This window comes from Schistocerca piceifrons, chromosome X (assembly GCF_021461385.2).
Source record: "Schistocerca piceifrons isolate TAMUIC-IGC-003096 chromosome X, iqSchPice1.1, whole genome shotgun sequence".
NCBI classification, from domain to species: domain Eukaryota; kingdom Metazoa; phylum Arthropoda; class Insecta; order Orthoptera; family Acrididae; genus Schistocerca; species Schistocerca piceifrons.
This window is the reverse complement of record NC_060149.1, coordinates 716,101,465-716,117,443: the sequence shown is the minus strand read 5'-3', so window position 1 is coordinate 716,117,443 and position 15,979 is coordinate 716,101,465. Positions and strand designations below refer to the sequence as shown.

Here is a 15,979-nt window from a genome sequence, read left to right as displayed (position 1 = left end):
TATTTATTTTATATGTGACATGTAAGTACTGTTTCTTTCTTGTACTGTTAGTCAATACTTACACTTTTATATAAAAATGTTTTTTCCCATAAATTTGTACTTATATTATAGGCTACTTTAAATATTTAATTTCTGATGAAGGCACTCACTCATAGAAGTGTTGAAACCTGGTCAAGAAGACTAAAAATTGTGACCAAGGGCTCATATATTTCAACTTTAGTTTATAAACAGTCACTGAACCAAGCAGCTATGTTTAAAACTCTGAAAAAAAATTTAAAAAAATAAATAAAAATAAAATAAAATGCTTGTTTGTCCCCTGTATGACTAGAGTTGGAGTATGCTTCAGGGATACAAGATCATTTCCACAGAGAAACCTGTTAAAGCAAATGTAGTGTAATAAAATATAATGGGAGACTACAGAAGGACGAGCAGTCACAGAAATTTTTAGGAAACTGAAATAGGGAATGCCTTCTCCAAAGAAGGAAAATAGCTAAATATACATGGGGTATTTACCAAGCATATGTGGGTAAGGATGCATGTGAAGATCTAGGACATAGGGTGGTCAATGATGTGATATACCAAATGTCCTAGGATGAATGGTCATTATTCATGGACATGACAGGAACGATCATCCAAAACAAAAAAGTCTGGTTAACATGGGCTCTAAAACACATACCTTAATACCTATGAGCACTTGCTCCTCTTTGATACTATGAGAAACAGCTCTTCTACTGAGTAAGTGCTCATTGTTCTCTAGGTATGCACTTTAGAGCCCATGATTACTTGACTTTCTTTTGTTTTGTTTTGGTCCATACTACCTCCTCCTCAAATTTGGAAAGCAAAGAGCATGCAGTAGAAGAGATTTGTTTAACAGTATCAAAGATGAAGAAGTGCTCGTAGTTCCTAAGGTATGCATTGTAGATCCCATGTTTACTACACTTTACTGTTTCGAATGATTGTTCCTGGTATATCCCTAAATACGGACCATTCTTCCTGGGATGCCCAGTATAAGGTACGGAAAGACCGTCATTATGATGTGAACTTTAAATGCTGGAAATCTTTACCAGATTTAAAGAATCCTTTCACAAATTGCAAAATTCCCAAAAATGTGCAAATTAAGATATTACTGATTTTAGTAATATGAAAAAATATTAATACATTGTAAATTACTGTAAAATAATACCAGGGAAACAGAGTCTATAGTCACCAATCAGTGTTTACCTTCTTACCTCCTAAAATAAAAACATAAAAAATAACATACCATTCGAGTTGCACTTGGGTCGGAGTCTCTAATACGAAGCCCATTATGAGTCCAAATATAAGCGACATCAAGTATTTCCTCTGCAACTGCCTGGCATCGCAGTTCCATGTCACGCTCCACGGCAGTGTGTGCTACGGGAACCATTTTTTGAATAAAGTGTGGACCACCTAAGAGTGTTGAAATACACATTAGTACATTATTATTAAACTGGCGAATGAAAATCTGAACCTCTTAGAAAATAGGTGAAGCTGTTCTGACATTATGAGGTACAGCAAATATTCTTACTTTCACCATAGTTTATCATCTTTCCGATTTCAACTTAATAGTTTTCAAATGCTGAGTATGAGAGACAGCAAGAAGCCCACAAATCAGTATCTATTCAAATTTAGTACGTAATATAAAATGACCAGTAGGCTTGTCAAATACAAGTGTAAGGATTTGGAATGTGCTGGAAAAATGTCAGAAACACCACTAAGTGTCTGTATGGCAAAACATCTCGAGAGATGAGTGCCAAAAGGCAACATGTCAAGTGGCCACAAAAGCCCGAACAATTTTGTAGTAATTTTTATAGAACAATAGAATCAGCTGTAACTATATTTGATTCTGTTTGTTTGTTTCTGTTGAGAAGCAGTAGCATTTTACTGTAGATGAACAAAGTGCTCACTTGATTTGTGGTGTTTCTTATCATTATCTTTCTTTTCCAATCCATTTTGATAATTACAAAATCTCAAGAACATTGATTTATAATCCGTAACATAAAAGCACTGATTAGCATATTGCAGAGACCTTTCATGGGTATTTAAAGCCATATGACCCTTACTCGACAACATTACAGAACGAACTTAGAGTAGAACCAAAAATAATTCTATTCGTACTTCATAGGAATATGTTGAGACCTGTTTTCTTTTGAGGTCGCTACAATGTGTACATTACACTGTGACAGTCAGCAGCATGACTAAACAAATGAGAACTTAAACTACAGTCAGCCTACACCAGGGATTTGTGCTTCTGCAAAAGCAGAATTGAAATGTGGTCGTAGGCATTGCAGATTCCCTCCACTGTTGTGAGAGTCATACTCCAACCCTGTGGTGAACCAGGATTAGTCTCTTTCATTTTTAAATAAGAAATTAAAATTATGGGCAATGTGCAACACAACGTAACGCACAGCGCACAAAGAATTTGGTAATGGCTAGTCCACAATTGTTTGCTGAGGCTGGCAGCACCATAAATGAGAAGTTCAGGTAAGTAGCAGGCTGAGCCATGAAACAGAGTGGTTTGGTAAATGATAGTAGAGGAGAAGTGAGGGTGAGGGTAGGGAAATTGAGTGTGAGGGTAGTAGAAGGGAGGGAAAGTACTAGTGGTAGACCTGTGGGATTGTGGGAAAGAAGAATATGCTGAAGACAAAATTCCCACCTGTGTAGATCAGAAGTGCCAGTGCTGGGAGAGAGGGATTCCAAACGTCTCAAGTACTGAATCATTAGGGTTGTGTTGCGCAGAATATATTCAGTAGTTAGGGGTTGAGTTTGGGGTTGACCACAGTTTGGCTTACGAAAATAAGTTACAGTTTCTCAACCTCTTTACGTGAAATGATATTGGTCATTTCCCTCTTACACAACAAATACTACTACACCTCAATTATACATAATTTCTTGAATGTGCAGTGAAATTCAAAATACTTTAATTTTGAATCTACTTTGCCAGTAGATACATAGTGATACACCAATAAGACTTAAAGACAATGTAAAGAGAAATGAAAAGCAGTTGGCCCACACTGGAAGTCACGGAGGAACAAAACGTTTGCTGCGTGCCTCACTTCCACATACGTAGTAAGGTTTATAAGCTCAACATTCAAATTAAGGGTACAGAAAAGTCTTTGTATGTAACTGAACATCGGCATGACTCACCAAAAATTAATGTGTTCTGTGTGATGTCAGCACCAAAACTGTATGGTCCAGTTTTCTTCACTGAGCAAAGCATTTCAACAAACATTTACTTTGACATACTTAAGTAACGGGTGACACCACTGCTTGACAAAGATTCCATTCATTACATCTTTCAGCGAGATGGAGCACCCTAGCATCAGGAAGGGGGGGGGGGGGGGGGGGGGGGGGCACTAGTGGGGAGGCCAGCACCTGCCACCTAGATGGCCAGATCTGACACATTGATTTTTTAATGGGGTAATGTGAAAGACCTCAAGTATGTGCATCCTTTGCTGAAAACAATTCCAGAAATGAAAATATGCATTTCTAATGTGCTCACGTCAGTGACTCCACATATCATTCAGAACATGTGGCGTAAATTGGATTACTACTTATATGTTGTCCGAACAAACATGGGAGTTATATACACCTACAATGTACATAAAAAACTGAACATTCTTTCACATTCTCGAAAATTCTTACAGATGTATCACTATGAATTAATTAGTAGTTACAGCCATTTGTAAACACTGTATTCATTTTGATTTACCTTGTGGTTACACACATCCAACTAACCCTGCAAACAATATTTAACTAAATTCTTCCACTTCATTACAGTGACTGTATTTGATTTTGCAACAGTTGGTGACAATGGATAGATCAACTGTTCTTAAAGAACCACCTGGGTGTTAAAATAACTTTCTAATAACAGTTTATTGCAGGCGATAGGACAGTACAGCCCATAAACAGATATATTTCTTCTTCAGCACGATGAATGTTAGAGCATCAGATCAGTGTACTGCATCAAACTTCAGCTCCAAAATGAACCCATGATGAATTAGATATCATTGTGGAATTCGAGTACTGTGTATATTGCATATAAGTTTAAATTATTCTTCATTATCAGGATGATATACAATAATGCAAAGTATTGACAAATTTACCAAAGTTTGTGGAAATACCTGGATAATCACTTTCAGAAACTGACCCTATAAAGTTTTTCTTTCATGACAAATTTGTTGTAATGCTGACTGTTTAATGTCTCTGTACTATTCACATCTCATATATTTGTATTCCGTATCCTCTACCTGGCATGAAACAGTGTTTTCCTGAAGCAGACAGAATCCTTAAGTCTTTACTCAATATTCTTCCATACTGCTTCCAACAATATAATGCAACAGCACACTTTTTCCAGAATCTGCCCACTTTCTAGTATCTGAAGTTCAGATGTAATGGAGATATGCAGAGCTGTGAGTTACTTGTGTACTCTCTATCAATAGCCACTCCACTAATACTTCACTTCAAAGAAAAGCAGGTCAAATTTTGAAAGAATTAATGAATTACACATGATCAATGTGTGCAGGGAATGAATTTCCCCAGGAATTGGTGGAATGCATAACTGGGCACCATAAAAACACTGACACATGTCAGTTGCAACAAACAGACTCAACCACTTTGAGGATGTTTGTATTAAGATCTGGACCACAGACCAAAACACAATTGTAGTAAGGTACAAATAAGTGTAATAATGTAAGTAAACCTACACTGGGCAGACAAATGTAATAAGATGAATCAATTAGGTAGACTTCCAAGTTGTTTCATTTCATTTTTTGCAACAATTCCTCCCCATCAGCTTGCCTCTCCCAACCTTTGATTGTGAGTGACACTATTAACTCTCCCCTTTCTGCTCTCCTGCCTTTGGCTGTTCATATGAAAACAAAAACTAGCAGTGAATGTTTTGCATTGATAACAGCGCAATTGATATTAATTTACTTTGTAAATACGTAAACATGACCTTCAGATGTACTGCTTAAACTTTCTTTTAAATTTGAAAAACTGACCAATGTTTTAGGAAATCAAAATTTAGCACTACAGTACAATACTTACGAAGAACAATTAGCCTTCCTGTGCTTTCAGCCACACCATACTCATTCTCAGCAATACAAGTATACAGGCCTTCATCATTACGAGATACAGAACGTATCAGAAGATCACCATTCCTCAGAATTTCACGGAGGCCTCCAGATCCTAAAAAGTATTGAAGAATTGATATTTCAAAATGAATTAAAGCCATAATATATATAACCTTTACTTGCTTACTCGCTTTAAGTTAGGTGAAGTAACAATTGTAAATACAGTTACTTTGATGTAAAGTTGTCATACTGAACAACACAATGTTCTTCAGCTCAAGTTGTAGCCAGCTTCAAGTACAATATCAAGAAATTGATATCTTATGCATGCTCATTATGAGCATGGCCACAAAGCTGGAAAAAACAGTCATTAATGAAAGTTGTATTAGTTTCACTTAGGAGTCTTACCAATCTGAGAGCCGTCTTTCTTCCATACAAAACTTGGCCTTGGAGCTGCTTCTGGATTGCAGTTAATAGTGATATTTCCCCCTTCCGCTGCATATGTTTCTGGCTCAAGTGGCCGTTTTTTAAATGATGGTTTCAGAGCTGACAGTTTAAAAACAAAAGTATCAGTTGTGACTATGATCAATTATGTATGAATTCAAAATTGTATAGTGCCTGCCTTAAGCTAGCTTTTATTTACATGTTCACTAAACTAGAAAATGTATGTCACTCAAGCTTACACAAGATACGCAGTTGAGCTGTAGAGTACTTGGCTTTAAGCTGATTCCTGGCTTTGCATTGGTACATAGCTTGATCACGATCTGGATCGAGATTCTTAATTGTCAAGACATTGTCAACAATTCTGTACCGGTCACGATCTTCTCCTGGTAGTTTCTCAACGTCCAGAGGTTCACCATTCCTTAACCAGCTGTATGTGACATCTGGTATTCCAAATGCTTCACAAGTCCAAGTCAAGTCTGAATTTTTATCCATGTGTCTGTCAACCAATGGTATTGTAAAGTTTGGCTCAGCTGAAAAATAATTTTTATATTAATACTGCACATACAGCTAAAAGCCACGTAGAGCTTGAGAGTCCTAAACTTAAATGACAGATGTTGTTGACAAAACATTAAACACTAATCTCCTCCTCCTCCTACTCAAGTGATAGTTCTCTAATGTTCAACACAAGTGTGAAAAATCACAAATAGAGGTACCTCGGCATTCCTTTACTGTTTGTTATGACAGATCGAGTAATAATAATGACACGTTACAGTTCCTATTAAATGTCAAGATTTATCTGAGATTACAATACACACAACTGAAGTTCACAAATGAACTTACAATTCTCTTTGTAAGCCATCTGCTTGACAATATAAAGCGTTAGTTCTAAATAAAGCCATTAATAATATTGGTTATTTAAAATGAAACAAGTAATATAATTTCTTTTATATACGTGCACTGCTGCTGAAACGCACAGAGAAAAACTATCATTTGCTTTGTGCTTCTAATGTAGGTATTTGTGGAATAGCTGTAAAAGTTATGCATTCTAAAAGATTGTCATTGCTTAAACTCATAGGCAGAAAGACAAGTTTTAACATTTATGTTTTCTTTTATGCATCTCCCAAAACTATGAGTGAACTATAGACAGCAAATGAAATGGGAGGCAGTAGTACATAACATAGTTAGAAATAAGTGAGGCCTACATTAGAATTTTCACTGTGAAAGTAGGCTGTCTGGGCAATGTGTGACAAGAAATATAATTTTTGGAGAACATACATACCTGAAAATAAAACTGCACCAAAATGTTAAACATGTTCAATATGCCATTAAAATGAGACTTAACTTTATGACACTTCCTGTGAATGATATTATATAGCACCGTAAGCTGCTGTTAAGTTAGTTTTTTAATGTGTGACCAGTTTCAGTCAAAGACAGGTAAGTGCAGTTTGGGTTAACAGCAAGAGTTACATACATATGTCTAAAAACATCACAATACCAAAAATATAATACACTTCCTGACAAAAAAGTGAAGCATCCGGAAGGAGAGGAGAAAACGAAATGAAACTATGTTATTTTAGAGATTATATAACTGCGTCAAATTTACAAAGAACGCAGCAGTACGAGTCCATCAGTAGAGTGTAGCTCCTGTATGCACACATTGTTTGTTGATGAGTATGTACACATTGTTTGTTGATGAAGCTTTAGTTGGTTGGTTGGTTGTTTTTGAGGAAGGAGACCAGACAGCGAGGTCATCCGTCTCATCGGATTAGGGAAGGACGGGGAAGGAAGTCGGCCGTGCCCTTTGAAAGGAACCATCCCGGCATTTGCCTGGAGCGATTTAGGGAAATCACGGAAAACCTAAATCTGGATGGCCGGACACAGGATTGAACCGTCGTCCTCCCGAATGCGAGTCCAGTGTCTAACCACTGCGCCACCTCGCTCGGTGAAGCTTTAGTATATTGGAAAATATTATCATTGAGCAACTGCACAAGAACACCAGATAACTTAGACAGAATTTCTATTTCACGTATTGAATAGGAGCTTGCTGTAAATGTACAAAAAAAATGTTTACTTAATGCAGATGAGTAGGAAAAACAGGACAGAAGTAGGGAATGCGAATGGTCGACTTTGGTTTATTGTGAGAATTTTAGGAAAGTGTGAATGAGACCATTTATAGAACACTAGTGCACCCCACTCTTGAGAAACTGCCCCCCCCCCCCCCTTTCTCTCCAAGGTCAGGTTAATGGAAGACACTGAATCAATTCAGAGGCAGGTTGCTAGACTTGTTACTGGAAGGTTCCATCAACACATGAATATTATGAAGATGCACTGTGAACTCATATAGAAATCCCTGGAGGAAAGATGATGATCTTCTCTTGAAACACTATTGAAAGAACTTAGAGCACTGGTATTTGAAGATGATTCCAGAACAATTCTACTCCCACTGATGTACATTTTGCATCATGACTATGAAAATAACAGAAATTAAGGTTCATGTGGAGGCACATAGATAGTCATTTTTTCCACTCCCTCTTTTTGTGACTGGAACAGAAAAGGAAACGACTAGTAGTGGTACAAGGTATCCTCTGCCATACACCATATGGTGATTCGCAGAGTACATATGTAGATTCAGTTGCGTAGGGCATCCTAAGGACACTGTATCCTCTCCTGATGTAACCCAGAGTCCGCAGCTTGTGGTCTTGCGGTCACATTCTCACTTCCCGAACACAGGGTCCCGGGTTCGATTCCCGGCTGGGTCAGGGATTTTCACCTGTCTTGAGATGATTGGGTCTTCGTGTTGTCCTAATCATTTCATCATCATTCATGAACATGGCGAGATTGGACTGAGCAAAGGTTGTGAATTTGTACAGGCGCTGATAACCGCGCAGTTGAGCACCCTACAAATCAATCATCATCATCATCATCATCATCATCATCATCATCCTCATGTAACCCAGCCCACAACAATTGTAACTGATCCTTGATATTCTGGGCGCTCACAATGGGATGAAGAGAACGTCCGAGCTGGTCCCACACTACCCTTCGTAATGACCAGCGGAAGAATGGGACCTCTCCTCAGGTCACACCCATACTTGCTGGTGATGGCTGTCTGAGGTAGTGCCAAACCACAATTCATTATTCAACACAATGCCACACCATTCATTGACAGTTCACACTACCTCGTCGCAGCACCACACCAAAACCAAAGCTCTTTGTGTTGTGGTGTTAACAGCAGTTTATGCATTGGACAGTAAGTAATTCCTAAGTCCAGTTGCTGCTAGTAGCCTACGAATGGAGTCCATTACTTGTTCCCAGATGACATGTGCAGATGTGAAAGGGTTACAATGTGCTTTGTGCATTGTACAGCAATCCTCCCTTGTGGTGGTCGACAGGAAACTTGGCACTGAGTATGCCTGCACTCACGTTCCCATACTGCCAACATTGGGCCATTGTCACATACAAATGCCCCACAAACATGGATCCTGCATGATCTGACCTCCTGGCCAAATGAAGACCCACAAGGAAGCCCCTTTCAAACTCTTGTCAGGTGTTGATAATGTTGCCTCGCAGGAGTAAGCGGCATCCCTTCGTTGTTCAATACCTGACATTTCTCAAGATCATTACATACCTTACCAGGCCTGGTAACAGCACTAACCATGGTCAAGACTAATGCACTCTGGTTGCCATTCTACTTGTCACAGAGTATTGCAACTCTAATCATTTCCTCGCCCACTGATGTAGTCTGCACGTATAAAGTTACAATGTCATTCTACCATGTCTTCTGGGTGCTTCATGATTACTTCAGGCAGTGTATTTACAAATGATGTTTAGCCATGGAGATGTACGTACATTTATAAACATTATATTTTTCACACTGTGTACTTTATTGAGTTATGTATGTAACACTTGCTGTTAACACAAACTGTGCTGGATTATAGTCTCTGAAGAAAACTGGTGACAAATCAAAAAATAATTTAAACAGCAGCTTATGGAGTTATATACTGTTATTTCTACAGTTTATCAAAGCTGTAGAATACAATAAAAAAAAATATTTGACAATTATATCAGCTGAAATATCCCATCAACTTAGTGAAATATGAGACTGCAATGCAACCACACATTTTTTCCATTACCTTCTCTTGAAACTTGAAAGATCATGCAAATGTTCATTTGTACATCCTTCAAACAGGCCCAGTGTGACATAACCAACACCACACCTCAATTCAGGTAATGTAATCATTATAGTACTTATTAGCTAACTTGAATTTGTGAGGTTTTTCCAGTGTGATTGATAAAAGATATATTTTAGAGTGCTCTGTCAAGCTGACAGTTCCATTTTTTGGTACAATAATGCAACACACACTGTGGGTGACGGTCTCAGATATGTTTGCTGCCTGGTTCTGATAGCGAGTGCACTTGAGACTGTACATCACATCACCTGACGTATGCAACTAGGATAGTAATTCAAATGCGGTACAGAAAATGGGAACTGTCAATACAGTTCAAAATCTCCTAAACTATAACATTGTTTCTTTATTACACACATATCCATTTCAAGAAAGCTGAGTGAAATAGTCAGATGGAGTTCTGAATCAGCTCCCTCCAGAGCAAGTCTGGTACTATGCCAAGAAGCCACTTACAGGATCTTCTGCAGTTTATGCGCTGATCATCAAATGTTAACCTTTGACATTATAATGTAATGTTCATTATTTGTCTAATAAACCATAAATTTATCAAGCCAGCAACAGAACATGTATTACATATGGCATACCTTGTATTGTAAGTATGACACCGTTGTCAATTGATGCTCGGTCATTGTGAACATGACACACATATTCTCCTTGATCTTCAACTTGGACACGAGGTATTGTCAGCACTCTATTGTAGTTGGACAGCACAACCCCACGAGGTAAATGTGCACCCCGCCTTGTCCAGTTGTATGAAGGAACTGGACTATAATACATAAGAAGAACAAGAGCAATGTATTACTGGAGAAAAACCTACCAACAAATTAAAAAGTATACTTTTAATTTATGCCTTACTTTTAAGCTCTACCACAAAGATAATAATACACTCCTGGAAATTGAAATAAGAACACCGTGAATTCATTGTCCCAGGAAGGGGAAACTTTATTGACACATTCCTGGGGTCAGATACATCACATGATCACACTGACAGAACCACAGGCACATAGACACAGGCAACAGAGCATGCACAATGTCGGCACTAGTACAGTGTATATCCACCTTTCGCAGCAATGCAGGCTGCTATTCTCCCATGGAGACGATCGTAGAGATGCTGGATGTAGTCCTGTGGAACGGCTTGCCATGCCATTTCCACCTGGCGCCTCAGTTGGACCAGCGTTCGTGCTGGACGTGCAGACCGCGTGAGACGACGCTTCATCCAGTCCCAAACATGCTCAATGGGGGACAGATCCGGAGATCTTGCTGGCCAGGGTAGTTGACTTACACCTTCTAGAGCACGTTGGGTGGCACGGGATACATGCGGACGTGCATTCTCCTGTTGGAACAGCAAGTTCCCTTGCCGGTCTAGGAATGGTAGAACGATGGGTTCGATGACGGTTTGGATGTACCGTGCACTATTCAGTGTCCCCTCGACGATCACCAGTGGTGTACGGCCAGTGTAGGAGATCGCTCCCCACACCATGATGCCGGGTGTTGGCCCTGTGTGCCTCGGTCGTATGCAGTCCTGATTGTGGCGCTCACCTGCACGGCGCCAAACACGCATACGACCATCATTGGCACCAAGGCAGAAGTGACTCTCATCGCTGAAGACGACACTTCTCCATTCGTCCCTCCATTCACGCCTGTCGCGACACCACTGGAGGCGGGCTGCACGATGTTGGGGCGTGAGCGGAAGACGGCCTGACGGTGTGCGGGACCGTAGCCCAGCTTCATGGAGACGGTTGCGAATGGTCCTCGGCGATACCCCAGGAGCAACAGTGTCCCTAATTTGCTGGGAAGTGGCGGTGCGGTCCCCTACGGCACTGCGTAGGATCCTACGGTCTTGGCGTGCATCCGTGCGTCGCTGCGGTCCAGTCCCAGGTCGACGGGCACGTGCACCTTCCGCCGACCACTGGCGACAACATCGATGTACTGTGGAGACCTCACGCCCCACGTGTTGAGCAATTCGGGGGTACGTCCACCCGGCCTCCCGCATGCCCACTATACGCCCTCGCTCAAAGTCCGTCAACTGCACATACGGTTCACGTCCACGCTGTCGCGGCATGCTACCAGTGTTAAAGACTGCGATGGAGCTCCGTATGCCACGGCAAACTGGCTGACACTGACGGCGGCGGTGCACAAATGCTGCGCAGCTAGCGCCATTCGACGGTCAACACTGCGGTTTCTGGTGTGTCCGCTGTGCCGTGCGTGTGATCTACATCTACATCTACATCTATACTCCGCGAGCCACCTTACGGTGTGTGGCGGAGGGTACTTATTGTACCACTATCTGATCCCCCCTTCCCTGTTCCATTCACGAATTGTGCGTGGGAAGAACGACTGCTTATAAGTCTCCGTATTTGCTCTAATTTCTCGGATCTTTTCGTTGTGATCATTACGCGAGATATATGTGGGCGATAGTAATATGTTGCCCATCTCTTCCCGGAATGTGCTGTCTCGTAATTTCGATAATAAACCTCTCCGTATTGCGTAACGCCTTTCTTGAAGTGTCCGCCACTGGAGCTTGTTCAGCATCTCCGTAACGCTCTCGCGCTGACTAAATGTCCCCATGACGAATCGCGCTGCTTTTCGCTGGATCATGTCTATCTCTTCTATTAATCCAACCTGGTAAGGGTCCCATACTGATGAGCAATACTCAAGAATCGGACGAACAAGCGTTTTGTAAGCTACTTCTTTCGTCGATGAGTCACATTTTCTTAGAATTCTTCCTATGAATCTCAACCTGGCGCCTGCTTTTCCCACTATTTGTTTTATGTGATCATTCCACTTCAGATCGCTCCGGATAGTAACTCCTAAGTATTTTACGGTCGTTACCGCTTCCAATGATTTACCACCTATGGCATAATCGTACTGGAATGGATTTCTGCCCCTATGTATGCGCATTATATTACATTTATCTACGTTTAGGGAAAGCTGCCAGCTGTCGCACCATGCATTAATCCTCTGCAGGTCTTCCTGGAGTACGTACGAGTCTTCTGATGTTGCTACTTTCTTGTAGACAACCGCGTCATCTGCAAATAGCCTCACGGAGCTACCGATGTTGTCAACTAAGTCATTTATGTATATTGTAAACAATAAAGGTCCTATCACGCTTCCTTGCGGTACTCCCGAAATTACCTCTACATCTGCAGATTTTGAACCGTTAAGAATGACATGTTGTGTTCTTTCTTCTAGGAAATCCTGAATCCAATCACAAACCTGGTCCGATATTCCGTAAGCTCGTATTTTTTTCACTAAACGTAAGTGCGGAACCGTATCAAATGCCTTCCTGAAGTCCAGGAATACGGCATCAATCTGCTCGCCAGTGTCTACGGCACTGTGAATTTCTTGGGCAAATAGGGCGAGCTGAGTTTCACATGATCTCTGTTTGCGAAATCCATGTTGGTTATGATGAAGGAGATTTGTATTATCTAAGAACGTCATAATACGAGAACACAAAACATGTTCCATTATTCTACAACAGATTGACGTAAGCGAAATAGGCCTATAATTATTCGCATCTGATTTATGACCCTTCTTGAAAATGGGAACGACCTGCGCTTTCTTCCAGTCACTAGGTACTTTACGTTCTTCCAGCGATCTACGATAAATTGCTGATAGAAAGGGGGCAAGTTCTTTAGCATAATCACTGTAGAATCTTAAGGGTATCTCGTCTGGTCCGGATGCTTTTCCGCTACTAAGTGATAGCAGTTGTTTTTCAATTCCGATATCGTTTATTTCAATATTTTCCATTTTGACGTCCGTGCGACGGCTGAAGTCAGGGACCGTGTTACGATTTTCCGCAGTGAAACAGTTTCGGAACACTGAATTCAGTATTTCTGCCTTTCTTCGGTCGTCCTCTGTTTCGGTGCCATCGTGGTCAACGAGTGACTGAATAGGGGATTTAGATCCACTTACCGATTTTACATATGACCAAAACTTTTTAGGGTTCTTGTTTAGATTGTTTGCCAATGTTTTATGTTCGAATTCGTTGAATGCTTCTCTCATTGCTCTCTTTACGCTCTTTTTCGCTTCGTTCAGCTTTTCCTTATCAGCTATGATTCGACTACTCTTAAACCTATGATGAAGCTTTCTTTGTTTCCGTAGTACCTTTCGTACATGATTGTTATACCACGGTGGATCTTTCCCCTCGCTTTGGACCTTAGTCGGTACGAACTTATCTAAGGCGTACTGGACGATGTTTCTGAATTTTTTCCATTTTTGTTCCACATCCTCTTCCTCAGAAATGAACGTTTGATGGTGGTCACTCAGATATTCTGCGATTTGTGCCCTATCACTCTTGTTAAGCAAATATATTTTCCTTCCTTTCTTGGCATTTCTTATTACACTTGTAGTCATTGATGCAACCACTGACTTATGATCACTGATACCCTCTTCTATATTCACGGAGTCGAAAAGTTCCGGTCTATTTGTTGCTATGAGGTCTAAAACGTTAGCTTCACGAGTTGGTTCTCTAACTATCTGCTCGAAGTAATTCTCGGACAAGGCAGTCAGGATAATGTCACAAGAGTCTCTGTCCCTGGCTCCAGTTCTGATTGTGTGACTATCCCATTTTATACCTGGTAGATTGAAGTCTCCCCCTATTACAATAGTATGATCACGAAACTTCTTCACGACGTTCTGCAGGTTCTCTCTGAGGCGCTCAACTACTACGGTTGCTGATGCAGGTGGTCTATAGAAGCATCCGACTATCATATCTGACCCACCTTTGATACTTAACTTAACCCAGATTATTTCACATTCGCATTCGCTAATAACTTCACTGGATATTATTGAATTCTTTACTGCTATAAATACTCCTCCACCATTGTCGTTTATCCTATCCTTGCGGTATATATTCCATTCTGTGTCTAGGATTTCGTTACTGTTCACTTCCGGTTTTAACCAACTTTCCGTTCCTAATACTATATGCGCACTATTTCCTTCAATAAGAGATACTAATTCAGGAACCTTGCATCATTGCTTGTACAGCCCTCTCGCAGTGTCCGGAGCAAGTATGGTGGGTCTGACACACCGGTGTCAATGTGTTCTTTTTTCCATTTCCAGGAGTGTACATACCCATAGAAAATGAGTGTACAATGTGCCTGTGATTGTAGTTAACCAACAGACCAATAAGTAGTAAATGTATTTTGTATAAACGTTAGTAAAATACTTTCATTAAATATTAACTTGTGGCACAATACCACTCAAAGGAACAATACCACACAGATATCTGAATTTTTGCTTATCAATAAAACAACCCTGTCCTGGGGGCACAACATGTATGAAGAACAACGTTTTCAAAATAAAAAAAATAAAAAAAAGACCTGTACACGGTATCTGGCTCTTCATATCACATTATAACCAAAATAATTCCTTTAGTTTTATATATCACGATCCCACTGTTATATCATACATTATCAGCCAACACACAATTCCCCCCTACCACCACCTCCTCCTCCTCCTTCACAAGCCATTCACACATGTAGAAATACTTCAAAATAAAGGAACTTGCTAGGAGATGACACAGAGTAAACATCACGATAGATGGCATGCCATATGATCAACCATTAAACGTCACTGTTCACTATTCTCAGCTCACACTTATATTATACTACTACTAGCAGGCCAAAAAATAAGGAATGCTCAAACTGGGAGAGCTGTTGCTGGAAAAGAGAATACTGTTCTGGAAGTTTATAACATCTGAAAAAAATTTAGTTAGCCTCTAATTCTAGTTTTTCCAATGCCAGTGATGAGCGTGTTACTTTTCTTGAGCATCCATTCAACAGGTCTCTGATACAACTCATTTCCTTTTTCTTTTATTATTATTATTATTATTATTATTATTATTATTATTAGCCTGGAGTGTGGCTCATAAAAAGACAAGTGGGAAAAATTTGGTTACAAGCATGCAAATGGTAACTCATTTAGCCACCAAGATATAAGTGATTTAGTGAAACAGCAAAACCTAAATTAGCACCGTGGGATGCAGATGTGAATAGTTCCCTTCCTGAAAAACAGCCTGGTATATTAACAACTGGTCGGTATATTAACAATCGATCACTAAATTAACAAATTGGTCCTGTTCTGACATGGGCTGATAACCATTGTGGTTTCCTCAAAGGAACTGTCCTCTCATTGAACGGAAAGAAGGAAGGAAGATTAGAGTGTAATGTCCCATTGACAGCATGGTCATTAGAGGTGAAGCACAATCTCGGATTCCGAAATTGGCAACGCTCTTTTCAAGGGAAAAATTTGCCT

At 40.2% G+C, this 15,979-nt stretch overlaps 1 protein-coding gene across 2 annotated transcripts in view; it reads right to left on the bottom strand.

Moving 5' to 3' along the window:
- The window catches only part of LOC124721326 (contactin), a 158,666-nt gene that overhangs the window by 83,714 nt on the left and 58,973 nt on the right, over nt 1–15,979 (bottom strand). For both annotated transcript variants that reach the window (XM_047246239.1, XM_047246238.1), the window contains exons 9-13: nt 10,306–10,487; nt 5,774–6,064; nt 5,499–5,636; nt 5,068–5,208; nt 1,262–1,428 (exon numbers count right to left, since the gene is read on the bottom strand). In XM_047246239.1, coding sequence (XP_047102195.1) covers nt 1,262–1,428; nt 5,068–5,208; nt 5,499–5,636; nt 5,774–6,064; nt 10,306–10,487 — 919 coding nt within the window. The remainder of the gene's footprint in view (nt 1–1,261; nt 1,429–5,067; nt 5,209–5,498; nt 5,637–5,773; nt 6,065–10,305; nt 10,488–15,979) is intronic.